At 46.8% G+C, this 17,523-nt stretch overlaps 1 protein-coding gene across 1 annotated transcript in view; it reads right to left on the bottom strand.

Annotated features, from left to right (window-relative positions):
• Positions 1–17,523, bottom strand: part of IGF2R (insulin like growth factor 2 receptor) — a 96,021-nt gene that overhangs the window by 59,666 nt on the left and 18,832 nt on the right. Inside the window, exons 2-6 of the mRNA XM_032485291.1 lie at positions 17,282–17,421; positions 7,900–8,024; positions 6,233–6,331; positions 2,264–2,396; positions 936–1,065 (exon numbers count right to left, since the gene is read on the bottom strand). Of these exons, the coding sequence (XP_032341182.1) occupies positions 936–1,065; positions 2,264–2,396; positions 6,233–6,331; positions 7,900–8,024; positions 17,282–17,421 (627 nt within the window). The remainder of the gene's footprint in view (positions 1–935; positions 1,066–2,263; positions 2,397–6,232; positions 6,332–7,899; positions 8,025–17,281; positions 17,422–17,523) is intronic.

The raw sequence follows: 17,523 nt of genomic DNA, 5'->3' as shown, positions 1-17,523 counted from the left end.
AGGAGATCAGGACCCAGACACAGAGGCGAGGCCGTGAGAAGACAGGGGAGAAGGCGGCTGTCTACAGGCCGAGGGCGAAGGTCTCAGGAGAACCCACCCTGCTGACACCTTAGCCTCCAACACTGAGAGGAAACAAGTTTCCGGTGTTGAACCACCCGTCTGCGGTACTTGGCTCGGCGGCCACGGCAATGAACACAGACCCATGTGCAGATATCTCCCAAACACCTTTAAATTGCGCTTATGCTCCAGCGTTTCCTGGGGACAGAAGTGAGACCTATAACTGCACACAGGGAAGCGCCACCAGCTCCAGACTACAGCAGGTACTTGCCAAAGGCTCCAGGAATGGGGAGAAAAATCAAAATCCCTGACCCAAGTTCAGGACGTGGTCACATGTGACACACTGGAGAAGGACATCTCTGCCGAGTCAGACACATGAACAGGAGAGGCGCACGTGCAACCGGCACCGCTTTTTAGGAGAAACGAACCACGGTCACTGGGAACTGGGGGCCTGCGTATCCCAGTTAGGGAGGCAAACTCTGCACCCAGAAGGGTGCCTGCAAAGTGGCCCTCCTGCCGCTCGCCCGCCCAGGACCATGTTTTTAAATAACAGATAACCTTAGACATAAAACCAATGTCACGGATGGCGAAGCAGGGAAACCGTCAGAACACACCTTAAGGGAGGTGTACACGAAGTGGATGCACGTGTAGGCACGAGCTAGCTCATGATACACATTTTCCTGCTCTAAGAGACAAGTGATTAGAAGGTCAACAAGCCAGCGCATGTGACTCAAGTCATGACTAACAAAGAACTTTATGAGCATATGGGAAGCAGTAATTTTGCACGTACTCTCTCAAGCCCTGTTGTAAAGGGATATTCTCGCAACTCCCCGAAAAGCGAGTTCCTGCCAGAGATGGCACGCCAGCAGCACACCGACCTGTCATTGCTCAGGAGCTGCAGTCCCTCCTTGGGCCGGCCGACGTCGAAGCCCTGGCCCCCTCGCACCAGGCAGGCGGCAGTGCCGGGGGGACAGGCACGCAACTGCGGACTGGAGTCCCGTAGTGAGTCTGCAAAAGGTGACGTGTGACATTGAATCAGACCATGCATCCGGCGCAGTAACCAAGCTTACCCTTAGGTCCAAGGTTCCTTTAAAACATGATCAATTTTTTTTAAAGTCTCCATAACTAACATAAGGTAGCAGAAGTTTGGAAACAAAACAGACTAGGATCACATCCCAGTTCGAGACCCTGCGCAAGTCAATGACCGCTCAGGATGAGATCAGCACTCCCACCCTGCAGGGCAGCCGGGAAGTCACCAAGCAATGGGAAGATGCTTGCCCTGTGCCTACATAAGAGGTGAGTGAAGGGATGATGTACCCCCTTCTCCTAGACTTACAGGAACCCCAGTATTGCCCACTTTCAAGCTATAAATAGACTAGGCACTCCATGGACTGGACTAGTGGGAAGATGAGTAGATTCATGGAAAGAACCCACACACAGCTCTGGGTTCAAATCTTAGCTCCACCATTTACTGTCTCTATGACTTTGGTCAAATTACCGATGGACCCAATGGCTTGTGTGCTACACAGGCTTGGGGAGGAGCAAAGAAAAGAAACTAGATGTGCCTAGAGTAACAGCCAGACTGTACAGACTGCCGGCAGCAATGGCCATGATTACTACAGCTGTGTTTCTCTTTACACGATGACTTTTATCTTCATCTGATATCTTATACATTACGGGGCTTACTTACTATGCACCTTCCCCAGGAGAGCAGAACCCCCACGCACTGAGTGCTACAGCCCAGTGCCCAAGTCAGTGCCCACCATGTAACAGGATTGGAAATAACAGTTCCACCACCTCGCCTGGGCTTTATTTAATTAAAGTCTGATCGTTGATGAAGGGGAGGGTTACCACGCCTTCTCTGCCCCTACTCTGCCCCAGCAGCTCTCAGCACCCCCAGTTCCCCCAAATCAGTCCATTTTCCCTCATCTCATTAGTAGGAAGATTTGCTTGAGAATCCTGAAACCCAAAGCACCTGGCAGAGAGAACACGCTGGGATGGACCGATGGTTTGGAGACTTTGTGATGGAATCAAAATTTGCAAAAGTGAGGAGCTGTGCACAGAGAACATCCCTGGGGACAAAAGCTCTCTTAGACAGCCCCATCAGTGACACGGACATCCAAACAGGAATGTGGACAGGCAAATATACTGAAGCCTTCGAAGAAATCCTTCACCACCACCCTCCTCACTGCCCACAGATTCAGACCTATGTCTCTGCAAACGTTGATGAACAGAGAGGTGTCCGGGTCAGAGTCATCCACCAAGTAGGCACCGCTGATCTTGATCAGTGGGTTTAAATCATGCTTCTTGAGCTCTCTATCAAATGCGTAGCACGGCACCTAGAAGAGAGGAAGGGCCTCTGTCACAGATGTAGCCCCAAGCAAGGCTGGGGACAGCACCCAGAAACCAACAGGGGCCTGTTAAACACCTCTTTTCTGACACGTGAGGACAAGTTCCTCCCCTGGGCATCTAACCCACTCTTACTGGAGTCTAATTTATGACGACTCTCTCATCTCTATGAACTAATTAATGGCCTCTTATTTTTAAAGAGTCAACGAGTATATTAAATCATTACATTGTACACTTTAAATATATGCAATTTTATTTGTCAGTTATACCTCAATAAAGCTAGAGGAAAAAAGCGGGGAGGGAATGTCAAATAACCCATTACAGCCGGCAAGACCCTGTGCTTTGAAAGTCTCACCAAATTCTGAAGGAAAAGCATTCAAGGCCAGAGATGGACCCTCAGTCAAGACCTGGGTCCCCTAGTCAACACCATCTGCTGCTATGTCTTTATCTGCAACACCTCCCAAGTCTAGCCTCCAAAATAATGCACTGTATCATTTTAATCATCTCAGCCAAAGAATATTCTGAAAACTCATGTTCTCCGCCATCCTTTCAAAATAGTTTGCCTCATCACTTTCTATGGATAATTTTTCTAAATTATGTAGACTGAAACTATTTTAGACTGAAACTATTCACAGGCAGGTCTATTTACAAAAGTTAATTGCTTAATGTTAATGTTTAGCTTTTAAACGTTTTTTAAAAGATGCTATCAAGCCTGCAGGACTGCTCTGATCCACTAACCCCTTTCCCTGTCCAGTCTGCAGAGAACTAATGGATTAAATCAAAGAACTTGCACCCCCTGGTAGCCAGGGGCGACGTGGGGCACCTAAACTCATTTCAACCAGACCCTTAAAGCAAAGTCTCCCATCACCTGCTACGCTGACCGACTGAGGAGGGCGGGCACCGGCACAGACCAGGTGAATTCAGAAGGCCAGGCCCCACGCCAAGCACTACATCCTGCAGAAAGGCACTCAGAATACAAGAAAGGGACTCCTGCGGACCGCGGGGAGGCACCGGTGAAAGTAACCGGTGTCTGCAACTTGAGTCTAAGGCCTGTCATCCCCCCAGCAAGATGATGCAGGAACACTAACTCGAGGGGGGAGCAATTCGGCTAAATGGGTGAACAGAGACAAGAAACAACACTCTAGATACAAAATGAAAGAACAGAGAGCAGGATGGCGCATGGCAGGGGGACAACAGGGGCCATGTCTGAAAGGACTCACAATCCTCAAAGGAGCTCAACTGTACCAGAAGGCTTGGGGGATTCCAACTGGCCAAGCTCACAACCCCAGGCTCAAGGCCGACCCCGGGCTCAAGGCCGTGAGCAACTTCTGGCTGCCTCTCTCCTCCAGGAAGGAACAGAAGACGCGCCCAGCACAGCGCCCCACAGAACTGGCGCGTGCGTCGGAAAAACAGTCAAGGCTCCTGGGGGAAGTCCTCCCACTTCCTGCTCCACTGAGCAGAGCAATGGAGACATTCATGAGAGCAGGAAAGTAGCAGCCGGGGAAGGAGCCCGTTGCCAGCTCCACGCACCGCACACTGAGTCACCCTTGTTCGCGTCGTATGTACATTAACCGTACTTATGTAACTCTCCTAAGACAGCTAGCGTGCCAGTTCTGAATTCTGTGTGTTCCTGAGAGCAGAATGGTAGGAGACATAGGTCCACAATGTTTTCCAGAAATTATGATCTCAGACAATCCACTGAACAAGTGCTATACTGATGGGTTTAGAAGGCACTTTTTGGAACCACCATGACCTCTGCCCATCAAATCATTCTCCATCTGACAAACCAAAACTAACCAAAGAAATGAGGGGATGTCAGTGAGGTGTGGAAATCAAGACCACACTGGCACTAAACCAAATCTGAATTTTTTTCTATTTTTAAAGGACTGATGAGTGTTTCACAGATGTACATTTAACATAATTTTTGAAGTTATATCATAGCCTGTAAGGTGTAATCAAATCTCACTGAAGACAAAAAGGGGAATTTGTTACGATTTGCTAGCGGTGAGAACACTGTTTTTTGGGGTTTTTTTTAAACAGCCATCATGCTGTCATCTGTCTACACCTAAGGCAGAGACATGCCCTCCACACTTCTGTCTGTGGGCTCCCTGAATGCAATAACTCCTTCAAAATGTAATGAAATTCCTACTGCTTAGCCTGCAACAGGCCCTCAATAAATGAAAACTGCATGAATACAGCCCAGCTGCCAACCAGGCTTAAAGAAACGATGACTGGGAACAAACCAACATTCCTCCTGCATCTTTAGATCAGCTTCTAAGACAAGTTAAATGCTGTCACTTTTGAGAAAAACACGGACTGCATCTCCTCCCCAGCACTCAAAACGACTCAGACCAAGGGTCAGCACACTTGTTCTGCAAACATTTTAGGCTCCATGAGTGACATAGGTCTCTGCTATGTATTCTTCTTTGCTTTTTTACAATCCTATAAAAATGTAAAGAACCATTCTTAGTCGTGAGGCTGCACAAACACAGGATGTAGTTTCTGACCTACAACACAGAGAAAAATTGAAAACAATTCACCATTCCTTTCTTTCTTTTGGGAAGCCATTATTCCCTCAGTGGTGGGAGACAACGGTCAGTTAGCTCAGCAAAGCAAGGTAAGAGGACACCCAGTTAAAACAGGAAAAATGGGTTCAATTCTCGGAGAATCAGAGCCCAAGGGAACCTCCAAAGGGCCCGGAAGGCCTGGGGTCTCTGAGGAGAGCACACTGTGATTCCAAGATGCTTTTCCTGCCATTATATTGCAAACAGTTACTTTCCTGTTGTAAACTGGCAAACAATTTAACCTAAGGTCTAAAATGCAAAGTTAAATTCGACACCATCTCCTACAGTATCGGTGTCATTTCACTAGGTCTTCTTTCTTTCCACACTTTGAACTTTTTTCCCATTGAGCAATCCTTGCAGTCTTCAGAGAGGCAGCATTTTGACTGTCTTTTTTCTTTTGTAGATTGCCACATCCGAAGAATCAGTAATAGCTTAGTAGCTTAATTTGCTTTCATTTTTTAAAAACAAACATCTCTTTTTGCCCTTCTTAAATGACACTGCATTAGGCCATCAGTGCAAAGGACTGATTACTCCCATTTGTCAGTTCCTAGTTTCTAAGAGAGTCTTTGGACTCAACCCTTCAGAACAGAAGAGCTAAGGGGAGGGTGTAACTCAAGGGTAGAACGAATGCCTAGCATGCACAAGGTCCTGGGTTCAATCCCCTATACGACCATTTAAAAAATAAATAAACCTGATTAACCCCAGACACCAAAAAAAAGGAAAAGGTAAAAAAAAAATTTTTTGTAAATGGTGGGAGAGGAGGAGTGGCAGGCAGAATGCCTTCAGCCCCCGCCACGCCAGGGACAGTCACACAGCAGAGCCAACATCAGAGGCTCCAGGGAAGAGGGTGCTTCGTCAACGACCAGAACTGGAGGGCTCAGCACACCTGGCTGGGATCCACAAGGCATGCAGAAGCCACCCCGAGGCTAAGGAGACGGTGTCCACAGGCAGAGTTAATAATCTAAACCCAACCTCAACTTGTTACTGAGTTCTTGAGCTGCAAAGCATCAGAAACCAAGAACCTGCTCTACGTGAGTGAGCCATTCTGTTTCCAGTGCATCCTGTGATGTTTAAAATGCCCTGTCCTAAAGCTAAGAACCAGCCAGCACAATTTAACAATTAAATCACATGGTTATCTCTGCTCAAGTGGAGTCTGAAAACCAAAAAAGATTTCTACTCCAGAACATTTGTATCAGTACTTCAAACCTTCAGGGTCCCAGAATGTACTTCACGAGCCCGTGACCTTGAAGTGCCCTTGTTACCTCTTTATTTGCTTTAAATGTGTCTTTCTTGCAGGCTGCAGTTGTCCTCCACTCAAAGTAATGCACACAGTCTGTTGCAGTTACAAATTCAGGAGTTCCCTAATTTTAAAAAAAAGTAAAAATAATTTTGCATACTGCATATCATAACGTGTTCTTTTTTAAAGTCAGAAACAGTAAAGATGAAAGAAAATTTTTAAACTAGCGACAGAGGGGGTGGGGCATGACACACAACTGTTTAAGCTAAACGGGGACATCAAGAAAAGGCTCCCAGACCCAAAACTTTGGAGACAAAAGCTTCATAAAATCACGTTGGAATCTGGCTATAACTGATCCAAAACTGTTCTACTGCCCCAACTATGCAAGTACAGTAAACTCATGGGAAGTAATCCTCACAGCCGTTCTACTCTCAAGCTCCAAATGTTCTCTGAATCAAACGCCAACAAAGCCAAAGCCAGAAAATGTGACCTCATGCTTCCTGGAAACCGAGGGAGGAGGCCCATCTGGACCTGACCGAGCTCAGGCACCAGCCTCGGTCAGACGCCCCCGCACTTGACAGACCGTGACCCCGGCAACTTCTCCAGACCGGTTAGGCACGGCGCTGCTGGCTGCTATCGCCCGGCGCAAACTCACCTCTATGCGCCCATGTGCAGATTTAACCAGTTCTGTGAATTCTGGTTCTTGTACGGTGAACACAGAATTCTTGAAGGAAATGAGTTAAAATTAAAACAGCAGCTAGCTTATTCTATAACTTAGACTTCCAGATTTCAGAGCACTGCCAACGAAATTTTTTCCCCCAAGGTTTCAACAGGGACAATAGTAAAACTGATAGACTGGTCCAAAATTAACAGTACAAGTTCTATTTTTAAAGTTCTTCAGATGAGACAGTATGGCCTGAAAATGCAACAGCCACAGCATCAAATTCTAAAAATGATATTTTAAAGCAATCTGGTAGCCACATGAGCTTCACTCAACCTGATTTTTCTAAACACGTAGATTCTTACTCTGATTAGAGAACATTCATAGGATTTGTAAACAGATTGCTTTTCCTAAAAGGTAGCGATCATTTACTGAGAATCCCTTTCTAAATGCTAACGATTAAAATTAAAGAAATCACATAGAATGTGCAGAGAATGAGAACAAGCATTGTGATTTAAACAATTATGTTCCATTTCAACACTAGTAATATCCCCAAAAGGTTGGGAACCCTATTACCTACTGGCCAAGGCTTCTTCTAGACAGCTGTCAGTCTATCCAATTTAACATAAATGAGGAAAAACATTTTTAAAAACAAACACATTGCCCTAAAAACTATCAAAATAAAATGCTGGGAGAAGATGCTTTCAAAAGGAAAAAAAAAAAAAAAAAAAGATTAGGCCTGCAACATAAACATTAAACTATGCTTTGAGTTTAACACACTAATCTTTAAATTGTCGTTTTACACAGGATGTGGCTCAAGTTTCACTTGAAAGTTATAACTGTAGGCTTAGGATTTGTTTACTTACTGGTTCTTAATGGTGATGGTAGTTTGGTTGGGGTTTCTGTTTATTGGTTCGCTTGTGTTTTTAGTTTTACCCACTTGTCCTAGAACACCGTTACAGCAAGAACACCCCAGGGACAAACATTTTTAAAAGAAGGACTGTAAAGTGACTCTGTGTGGATTCACTCACCAAGGTTTTCCCACACAAGAAGGTGATGCTACTCTGGATTCTGTGACCTGCACTTTGCTGCTCACAGCTCACTGTTGTGTTGAATTCCAGAAGAGATCTGGTTGCGCTTTTCAGAAGAGAGTCACCTATTTGGAGGGAAAAGAGCATGAGTGAGCTATAAAACATTCGTACCCATAAAGCTATTTCCAAGCACAAGCAAATTAAAAATGGCACTATAATTCCTCTGAAAGCTTATAACCTTACCAACTGCCCCTTTCCCAGAATTCTCCAACTCAGGAATGACATTCCCATCCACCCAGCTGTAGAATCCCCAAACACACTGCACTGAGTCCTAGCTTTCTCTCACTTATCACAACAGAAAGTTCTACTGGTTCAACCTTCATCTCAAATACATCCACGTCTCGCCATCTCTGCACTACCAAAACCACTATCACCTCTCAGCTTAACTCTGACAATATCCTCCTAACTGGTCCCTGTGCCTCCACCTCTTGGATGGTCCTCCCTTCCCCATCCATCTTGCACCAGTGTGATCTTCAAAACACAAGTTAGAATATATAGCTCAAATTCGTCAATAACTTCCCATCATAAACACTATAAAACCAAAATTCTTTAGAATGGTCCACAAGTAGGGTGATCACTTCTCAGTTTGCCTGGTATATTATTGTGGTAAAAAGTCTGTATTATTTCAGTATGATAGCATTTGGCATAAGAACAGATAAACTGATAAACAGACTGGAATAAAGATCAAGAGACTAGAACAGAGAGCACACAGACATATTTTTGAGTCAAACTTTGATATACAACAGAAGTAATACATCAGGTCACTGAGCAAGGAGACTGTTGATTAAATGGAACTGGAAACAAAATGGCAATCCATACGGGAAAAAAGATAAAATTAGATCCCTACTTACCACTGTATACAAAAAAATCAACTCCAAATGGATTAAAGACAAAAACATCAAAAACCAAGCTTTAAAACTCTTAGTAGAAGATACAGTTAATCTTTTAGATCTTACTGCAGGAAAATATTTAAGACTCAAAAGAATTAACTACCCCAAAAAAAAGAAAAACCAATAAATTTGGCTTACTAAATTTAAAAGTTTATATTCATCAAAAAACAGCTGAAGGAAAACAGAAACAAATTGTAAACTGGGAGACACACAGAGCTGGTAAACAGCTAACATCAGGAATATACACATATATATACACATATATGTACACTCAACACACAAATGAGTTAGAACAAAAGTTTTTTTTTTTTAAATTCTAGGAAATAAAAGAAAACAAATGACCTCTGACTGAGAAAGCATGCTGAGAGGAGGGGAAAACCCAAACCTAATCACAGTACAGTGATTTTAATTTTAAAGGCAGAGAAAATTCTAAAGCTTCTAGAGGGAAAAACTAAGTTACATGCAATAGATAACTCAACATAAAATAGGTAAGATATGATCAGACAGAAGAAAAACATCTTCATAAATTTATGAAAAGATGTTCAACATCACTGGTGATCAAGACCACACAATATACCAATTCCAGCCATTCTACCAACAAAAATTAAGTGCCAAAATGTTGGAGGAGCAATGGTCCAGAGCTCTCCTGTGTTGTTGTTGGAAACACAAAGTGCAAACTGGTACAACCACTAAATAAATGAGCACAGTATTATGTCCTGTAATTGAACATTCACATACCTATGACCCAGCTATTAAACTCTTAGGTAAATACAAAAGAGAAAACCATGAGCATCTATACATATAACAAGAAACATGTGAAAGAACATCTCATGTTCTTCACACCAGCAACAACCTGGAAACAACTCAAATTCTCATCAACAGAAGAGTGGACAAATTAACTTTGGTAGATCTACACAATATTACATAAGAATCAGAAGAATAAACCACAGTGAAAGATAATAATGTAGCTGATTTTTAGCAAAATAACACTGTTATTATCACTTAGGTCCAAAAAAAAAAAAAAAACCACAAAGCATGATATATATTTTCTATAGAAAGTTAAAAACATCAAATACACCTAGATTCTTAAGACAGACAGACTGACTGACTGAGAGAGAAAGAGAGGAAAGAAGAAAGAAAAAAACTTTAAATACAAGATGTGGGCTAAAGATTACTTCCAGTGAAGGGGGACAGGGGGATAAAACAACACACATAAAGTGGTTATTGTCAAGATTCTAGATTTTGTTAGAGAAGAGGTTCACTGCGTTATCCAAAACAAATAATTAAAAAACAAAAAGAAAAAGGTTACTTCACAGATTAATGGTGAGTGCATATACGATGCATACACCTGAGATCTTAAAAAAAAAAAAAAAAAGGAAAGGAGGAGATAGGTGAAAATTAAAATGACAATGGAGAGGGGATAACAGGCCTCAGACCCACAGCACCAAACCAACAGTATGGCGGTTCTTTATCCTGTCTGTCTACGTGGCAAGGGTTTGCCAGAATCGTCCTTCTCTGCCTGAAACTCCCCAGGTCTGTCTGAAAATCTTATTTCGACCAAATAGGCGCAGAAGCCCCGCCGAAGCTTCGGGACCAAGGACAGCGCCCCGTGGACAGCGCCCATAGCCCCGCCCACCGTGGGCGTGTCTGGCGCCGGGAGACAAGGCGGGGCTTTTGGCGAGCCCCTGCAGCGCTGCGCTCCAGGAGACACGGAGGGCGGGCTAGGCCGGCGGGAAACGGCGCGCGCTGCAGCCAGAAGGGGGCGCTCCCGGGCAGCGCCCTCCCCCCACCTTAAAAGACCCTCCCCCACGCCTCCTGTCCCCCCACACGGCAGCCCCATCCGGCCCTGTGCCCAGAGCTCCTGGGGGCTCCTCAAAACTGCTGGGCCTGCCCTGAAAAGCAAACGAGGAAGGCCTTGGCCTCGGGCCGGAGGTATCCGGCCGATCTCTGCTGCCGCGCCGCGAGGCACCGGCATCCCTCAGCGTCAGGCCCCATCGGCATCGCGCCTGCCTGTCCACCTCGCCTTCTTCCTCTGCCCGCTCCACCTGGTGGCCGGGACCGGCTGCCGACCCCGGCACTCGGGGACAGGCCGCAGTGCACCGCGGCAGTGAACCGCGGCAGACAACCGCGGCAACCGGCCAGCCTGGCCGTCCTCCCCGGACGAGAGCCGGGCGAGGACTGCGGGGCGGCGGCCAGCACGCCAGGCCCACGGCCAGCTCCCGAGGACGGCGCCAAATGGGCTGGGCCGCGCTCGCCGGGCCCGCCAGACCGCGCCGGGTCCTCCAGACCGCGCGCCGGGCCCGCCAGACCACGCTCTCCAGGCCGGGTCCGCCAGACCAGATCGCACTGGCGGGGCCCCACCAGACCAGACCGCGCCGGGTCCTCCAGGCCGCGCTCTCCAGGCCGGGTCCTCCAGACCAGGCTGCGCGCGCCAGGCCCGCCAGACCGCGGTCTCCAAGCCGAGCCCGCCAGACCAGGCCGCGCTCGCCCAGGCCCGCCAGGCCGCGCCGGGTCCTCCAGACCGCGCTCTCCAGGTCGGGTCCGCCAGACCGCGCTGGGTCCGCAAGACCGCGCGCTGGGCCCACCAGACCGCGCGCTGGGTCCTCCAGACCGCGCGCTGGGCCCACCGGACCGCGCCAGGCCCGCCAGACCGCGCGCGCCAGGTCCTCCAGACCACGCTCTCCAGGCCGGGTCCGCCAGACCAGGCCGCGCTCGCTGGGCCCGCCAGACCAGTCCGCGCTCGCCGGGCCCGCCAGATCGCGCCGGGTCCTCCGGACCGCGCCAAGCCGCGCGCGTCAGGTCCTCCAGACCACGGTCTCCAGGCCGGGTGCTCCAAACCAGGCCACGCGCGCCAGGCCCACCAGACGGCGCTCTCCAGGCCGGGTCCGCCAGACCAGGCCGCGTTCTCCAGGCCAGGCCGCGCCGGGTCCTTCAGACCCTGCGCACCGGGCCCGCCAGGCCACGCTCACCAGGGCCCGCCAGACCGCGCCGGGTCCTCCAGACCGCGCTCTCCAGGCCGGGTCCGCCAGACCAGGCCGAGCTCGTCCGGGCCCACCAGACCAGACCACATTGGCGAGGCCCCACCAGACTAGACCACGCCGGGTCCTCCAGGCCGCGCTCTCCAGGCCGGGTCCTGCAGACCAGGCCGCGCGCGCCGGGCCCGCCAGACCCGCCAGACCGAGGTCTCCAGGCCGGGCCCGCCAGACCAGGCCGCGCTCACCTGGGCCCACCAGACCAAACCGCACTTGCCGAGCCCGCCAGGCCGTGGCGAGTCCGCCCGACGGCGGTCTCCAGGCCGGGTCCACCAGACCGCGCCGGGTCCGCCAGACCACGCGCTGGGCCCTCCAGACAGCGCTCTCCAGGCCGGGCCCTCCAGGCCGCGCTCGCCCGGGCCCGCCAGACCAGGCCACGCTCTCCCGGACCCGCCAGGCCAGACCACGCTCTACCGGCCAGGCCCCGCGAGGTCCTCCCGACCCTGCGCAGCGCCAGGGCGCCCGCCAGGCCACGCTCGCCCGTGCCCGCCAGACCAGGCCACGCTCCACAGCCACAGCCACAGCCCCGGCAGCGCCGGGTCATCCAGACCCTGCGCGCCAGGCCCGCCCGGCCACGCTCGCCCGTACCCGCCAGACCAGGCCACGCGCTACCGGCCAGGCCGCGCCGGGTCCTGCAGACCCTGCGCGCCAGGCCGCGCTCACCAGAGCCCGCCCGTCCAGGCCGCGCTCCGGGCCCGCCAGGCCTCGCCTGCAACCCTCGCCGTCCCCGGCCGAGCCCAGCCGAGCTCGCAACTCGACCTCGCTGAGGCTGCCAGGCCTGGCGATCACGACTCCGCCTGCGGCCGCGGGGCCCAGCGCACGGCCGCCGGGCCTCCTCAACACATCGCTCAGAGCCTGTCAGCCAGGCCGACAGCCCTCTCCGTGCTAGTCTCCGATGTGCTCCAGCAAGGCCTCCCTCGCTGTCCACTTTCCCTGCTCTACTGTATCGTGTCCTTCGACGTGTACTGTTCACGTGATGTTTCACCAAACTAAGAGAATCCCCTCTCTCTAGCTTTTCCCTCCAGCTATTGCCTTATTTGTCTGTTCCTCTTTACATATATATTAACACTCTAAAAGAGATTTCCACTCTTGCTACCACCCACTACGCCCCTCAGATGCTCTCCTCCACCCCCTTTTCCCCTGCGCTGGCTGTTCCCCAGAACCACACGACTCACTCCCTTTGGCTTCAAGTCTTTGCTCAAATGTCACTTTCTCAGTGACACTTACCCCAGTGAATATTCCCGAACACATACCCCTGAGACCCCAGCACACCTGACTCTCCTTCCTGTTCTTTTCTAGAGCATTCATCACAGTCTAATACACCACTCAGCCACTGTTTTTGTGTCTCCCTCTCACTCCGCTAGAATGAAAGCTCCATGAGAAAAGGGATTTTTGTCTGCTTTGGTGACAGATTCATTCAAGTATTTGTTATAAATAAATAAATGAATATTGTGTTGGCTGTTTTAAAATATAATTTATCTGTTGTGATGTGATTTAACCAAATCAGAATAAAATATACTGCAATTTATTGAACTATCCCCACAGTTAGTATGTTTCAGCTTATTTGCCACAGTTAACAATGCTACAAGAAATTTTTTTGTACAAAAATCCATGTACAGTGCTAATTCTTCTATTGGTAAGATTAACAGAAGTACATCACAGGAATCAGTTTTTAAATCTAACATATAATCCCAGATATCATCTTAAATATCCAATAGAATTATATGATTTTAAGAAAACAAAAGACATAAGGCTTAAGAGTGAAAGATATTTTCCCATTTTAATAGTCAGAGATGCAAAATTCAATCTAGTGATCAACTTGGATAGCTGCTATAGATTTCCTCAAGCACACACAAGAATCAGATAATATAAGTGCCTCCTGCAGTCAGGGGCCAGGCTCCTTAGTGTAAATGAAGTCACTTGACCAGCAATTACAATCAGAATCACTGGATCCTACTACACCCACGTCACCAATAAGAAGCCAGTCAGAATCCCAGGCTTTGGTGGTGAGTAACCTTAATTAACACTCTTCCCTAGTGGTACGTTACCTCCTAGGTTCAAATATCTGGTAACAGCCTTCATGAAGTGGATACATAGCTTTTGAATGAAAATCATGGTATTAATGGTTTTAGTATTTAGAATGTTGGGAGGAATGTAAACAGATTTGGCATTTTTACAGACTTGCAATGTTTAATGTTGTAACTCTAGTTCAAAGGTTATCTAACTAAGCAATTGAGTTAGACTTGTGACACACTATTAGACCATCTAAGAGAATTTCAGGTTTATCATATTTCTTTTAAACTATTAAATCTATAAGAATTCTTATTAGTACTTAATTTGGTCAGATGAAATACCTGAAGTACTTTTAACAAAAAAAAATCAAATATATAAAATGCATAAATCATTTTAAAATCTGGTAAAGATGATTCAACGAAGTTGTAAATGGAACCAAATGTTGTTCACAGACTCCATAACAACAATTGCTAAACTCTGCTACATTTATATATGTAACAACATCATTGGCCTAGGGAAGAACTAATGTAGGATTTTTTCAATCAAAAATAATGTAATATTGTTTAAACCAAAGTTGAGGTCTTAATACTTGTTTCTAAGTAGAGAAACTGCTCTTGCAGGCATTACAAAAGTTAAATCAATTACCTTCCCAGAAAGGTTATAGACAACCATCTTCCTATGACAATATATGAATGTGCCCGTTTTTAGGCTCCCTGCCAGCACTCCATGATTCAACCATTTAAACTTCTGCCAATTTGATTGAAGAAAAATTAGATTTCATTATTGCTTTGATTTACATTTATGCCTGGCTGACGAATGAAGTTGAACTGACCATCTGGATTCCCTCTTTTGTGAATTGCCTGTTCTCACACTTTGCCATTTTTCTCCAGGGTTGTTTGTTTTTCTTATCCTTTATTAAGAGAAATTCCTACCTCCTCCAGATTATATTTCTAGGGTTTTCCCCAATGTTCTATTGTCTTTTTAATTTTAACCAATCCATCATTTCTGTTACACGGTATGAAGGAGAGGTCTAAAGCTGTTTCCTAAGAGATGAATAGCTTAATTACATCCAAATTTTAGGTTATACATTAAGTTCTCAAATATATTTGGATCTACTGCTATACTAGCTCTTCTGTTTCTCTGACCTATTAGGACCTCCAGTTTTTGTGGCTGTTTTCAAAATTCACATTTTTTTCTTCCTTTCTAGCAAGCTCGTAAGAAGTTAGTTTCCAGTTGTCCTCTCAGAGCCAGGAGGTTCAGATTACCCATCATGGTCCCCGTATTAGCTCTACAACAATCTGATGTGACCCTGTGACTCACAGAACAAGAACTCTGAATAAGTAAGTACCCCAGCTTTACAGTCGGCCTGCCAGCATTCAAATCCATACCCAGGCAATCTCTGGTGAGCGGCTTGTCCATTGAATGCTTCAGTTTCTTCATTTATAAAACGAGGGAAATGAAATCACCTCCTTCAAAAGTAGTCACATAAACTGAGTGAGGTATTTTACTTAAAAACATAATGCCTGGCATGTAAGCGCACACCAATTTTAGTTATTACTTAGTTATAAAACTAAATTTATAGTAACAAATTTAGTTATTTCTATTGTGTAACATGCATTAGCAGAATGAGATCTGAGTCTAGATGATCTCCAGGTTAATGTTAATGTCTCACTCAAGCCAGCGTGCTTGCCTGAGTTGAAGGACGGGGCAATGACCACTAGCGCTGAAAGCACACATCGGCCAGCATACCATTCTCTCCCTCTGGGAGTCTGAGGCCCTAGGAAAAGTATGTCCTGTGTGTCTGGGAGTAAAATGAGATTAGAAACGGCTGCTTTATGTCATCGTCAACCCATAACTTAACTCATCTTTTTAACTCTCTCTTTTAACCAACCTCTCCTATCCCATCAGGCCTAGCTTTCTAAAAACACATTTTATCGGATTACCTCCCCCATTACCATCACAAAGAATCCACAACGGATCCACTACCTACCCCAGAAAATATCAACTCTCCTGCCTGGCTTTCAAAGCCTACCTAATTTAATCATTCTCAAATTTTGTGCCAACCTCACAAATCACCCTCCTAGTGTCCTGCATCTGGTATCCATCTATGTTACATTACACTATTCTGTAGTACCACCACCTAGAAGACATACTTTTATTAACCAAAAATACCACAGCCAAGTATAAAGCCAAGAGGAAAACTGCTTTTCCTCTTTCTGAAAACCTGAGCAACACCGGCCAATAGGCACACTTGGGCCTCTCTCCAGGAATTGTCAAAAGACCCCAACCCAGAAACTACTGAGCTCATTTGCAAGTTTTTAAGTATATCATAAAATAATGAAAATTTGGCCCAAGAGTTCAGAACAGCTTGGTGCTTTCTCAGATCTCCCCTGAGCCTCCAATCCCTCTTACCAGTGTTTTCAGTCTAGACCGTTTCCTTATCTGGACACAAGGAAACTGAACAGGAGCTGGACCTCAGTGGACCTTACTCTAAACATTACTTTCTAAAAAGCCCTTTTAAGTATGTTTAGGAATTTCCATTCAAAATGACAGATCGGGCTACCAAGGTAAGCTGCCGCTCCCAACTCCAAAAAACTACCAAGGACCCTCTTCTCACTGCCAAACCACCCCGTCACATGCTGTCTCCATTCATGACTGACCCTCACCATCAGACCTGACCACTGAAACTGCCTTGGTCAAAGGTCACCACAGGCATCCATGCCACCAAATCCAGCAGACACCGGCTGCTTTTATGTCCCCCCACCACAGCTCTTCCTTTAGGCATCTGCCATTTTCCTGCTCCATGTTACTTGGTATGGTTGTTAACCACTTGGACCCATCATCCTCTCCAAGAAAAGGGATCCTGACGAAAGAAGGGCCTTTGGGGAAATGAAATGAGCCCCAGGAAAGAAGTGTTTGTGCTTTTTCCTCTGGGATTGGCAGTCCTTAGGACTATTTCATTTTTAATATAAGCCCAAAACCAGGGACCATCTTTGACCCTATGTGAATACAGACTGCCTGAGAATCAAACACGGGAGGAAGAGGGCACTAGAGGAAATGGGGTGAAGGAGGGAGAAAAGTAAAGACAAAGTTTTAAGAAAAACATGAGAAAGCAGAGCCACATAGGAACCATCCTTCCACATCGATAAACACAAATGCGCATTATTCTTCATAATGATTGACTGCAGAGTATCCACTAGACGGGAGTGACCGAATCTGATCTCATACTGGACATTTAAATTTTTTACCACTTTTAATCACTATAAAACAGAAAATGTATATGATGTATGATAAGCATATATAATTGTATAGATGGCTGTTATACAGAGTCATTTTTGCAAAATCGGGATCCTGCACACCCAATAATTTAAGGGGAGTTTTACTTACCCACAGAACGAAAGCTGTCTGTCTTCAAGTCGTGCATACACACAGCACTGGATGACCCACACTGGGCAATATTCATATTTCCACAGATGCTGATTTTATAAAGCCTGTTATTTTGAGTATCAACAGCTTCCCATGTGTAACTAGAAGGAAGAAAAACAATTTGTCACTGTCACTTATCTGCCAATAATTAAACTTCTCTCTAGTTTCACATTCAAGTCACATTTGCTTAAGACTACCATAAC

Source organism: Camelus ferus, chromosome 8, assembly GCF_009834535.1.
Source record: "Camelus ferus isolate YT-003-E chromosome 8, BCGSAC_Cfer_1.0, whole genome shotgun sequence".
In the NCBI taxonomy this organism is placed as follows: Eukaryota; Metazoa; Chordata; class Mammalia; order Artiodactyla; family Camelidae; genus Camelus; species Camelus ferus.
Note: the sequence above shows the minus strand (reverse complement) of the source record. Positions and strands in the feature narration are given on the sequence as shown.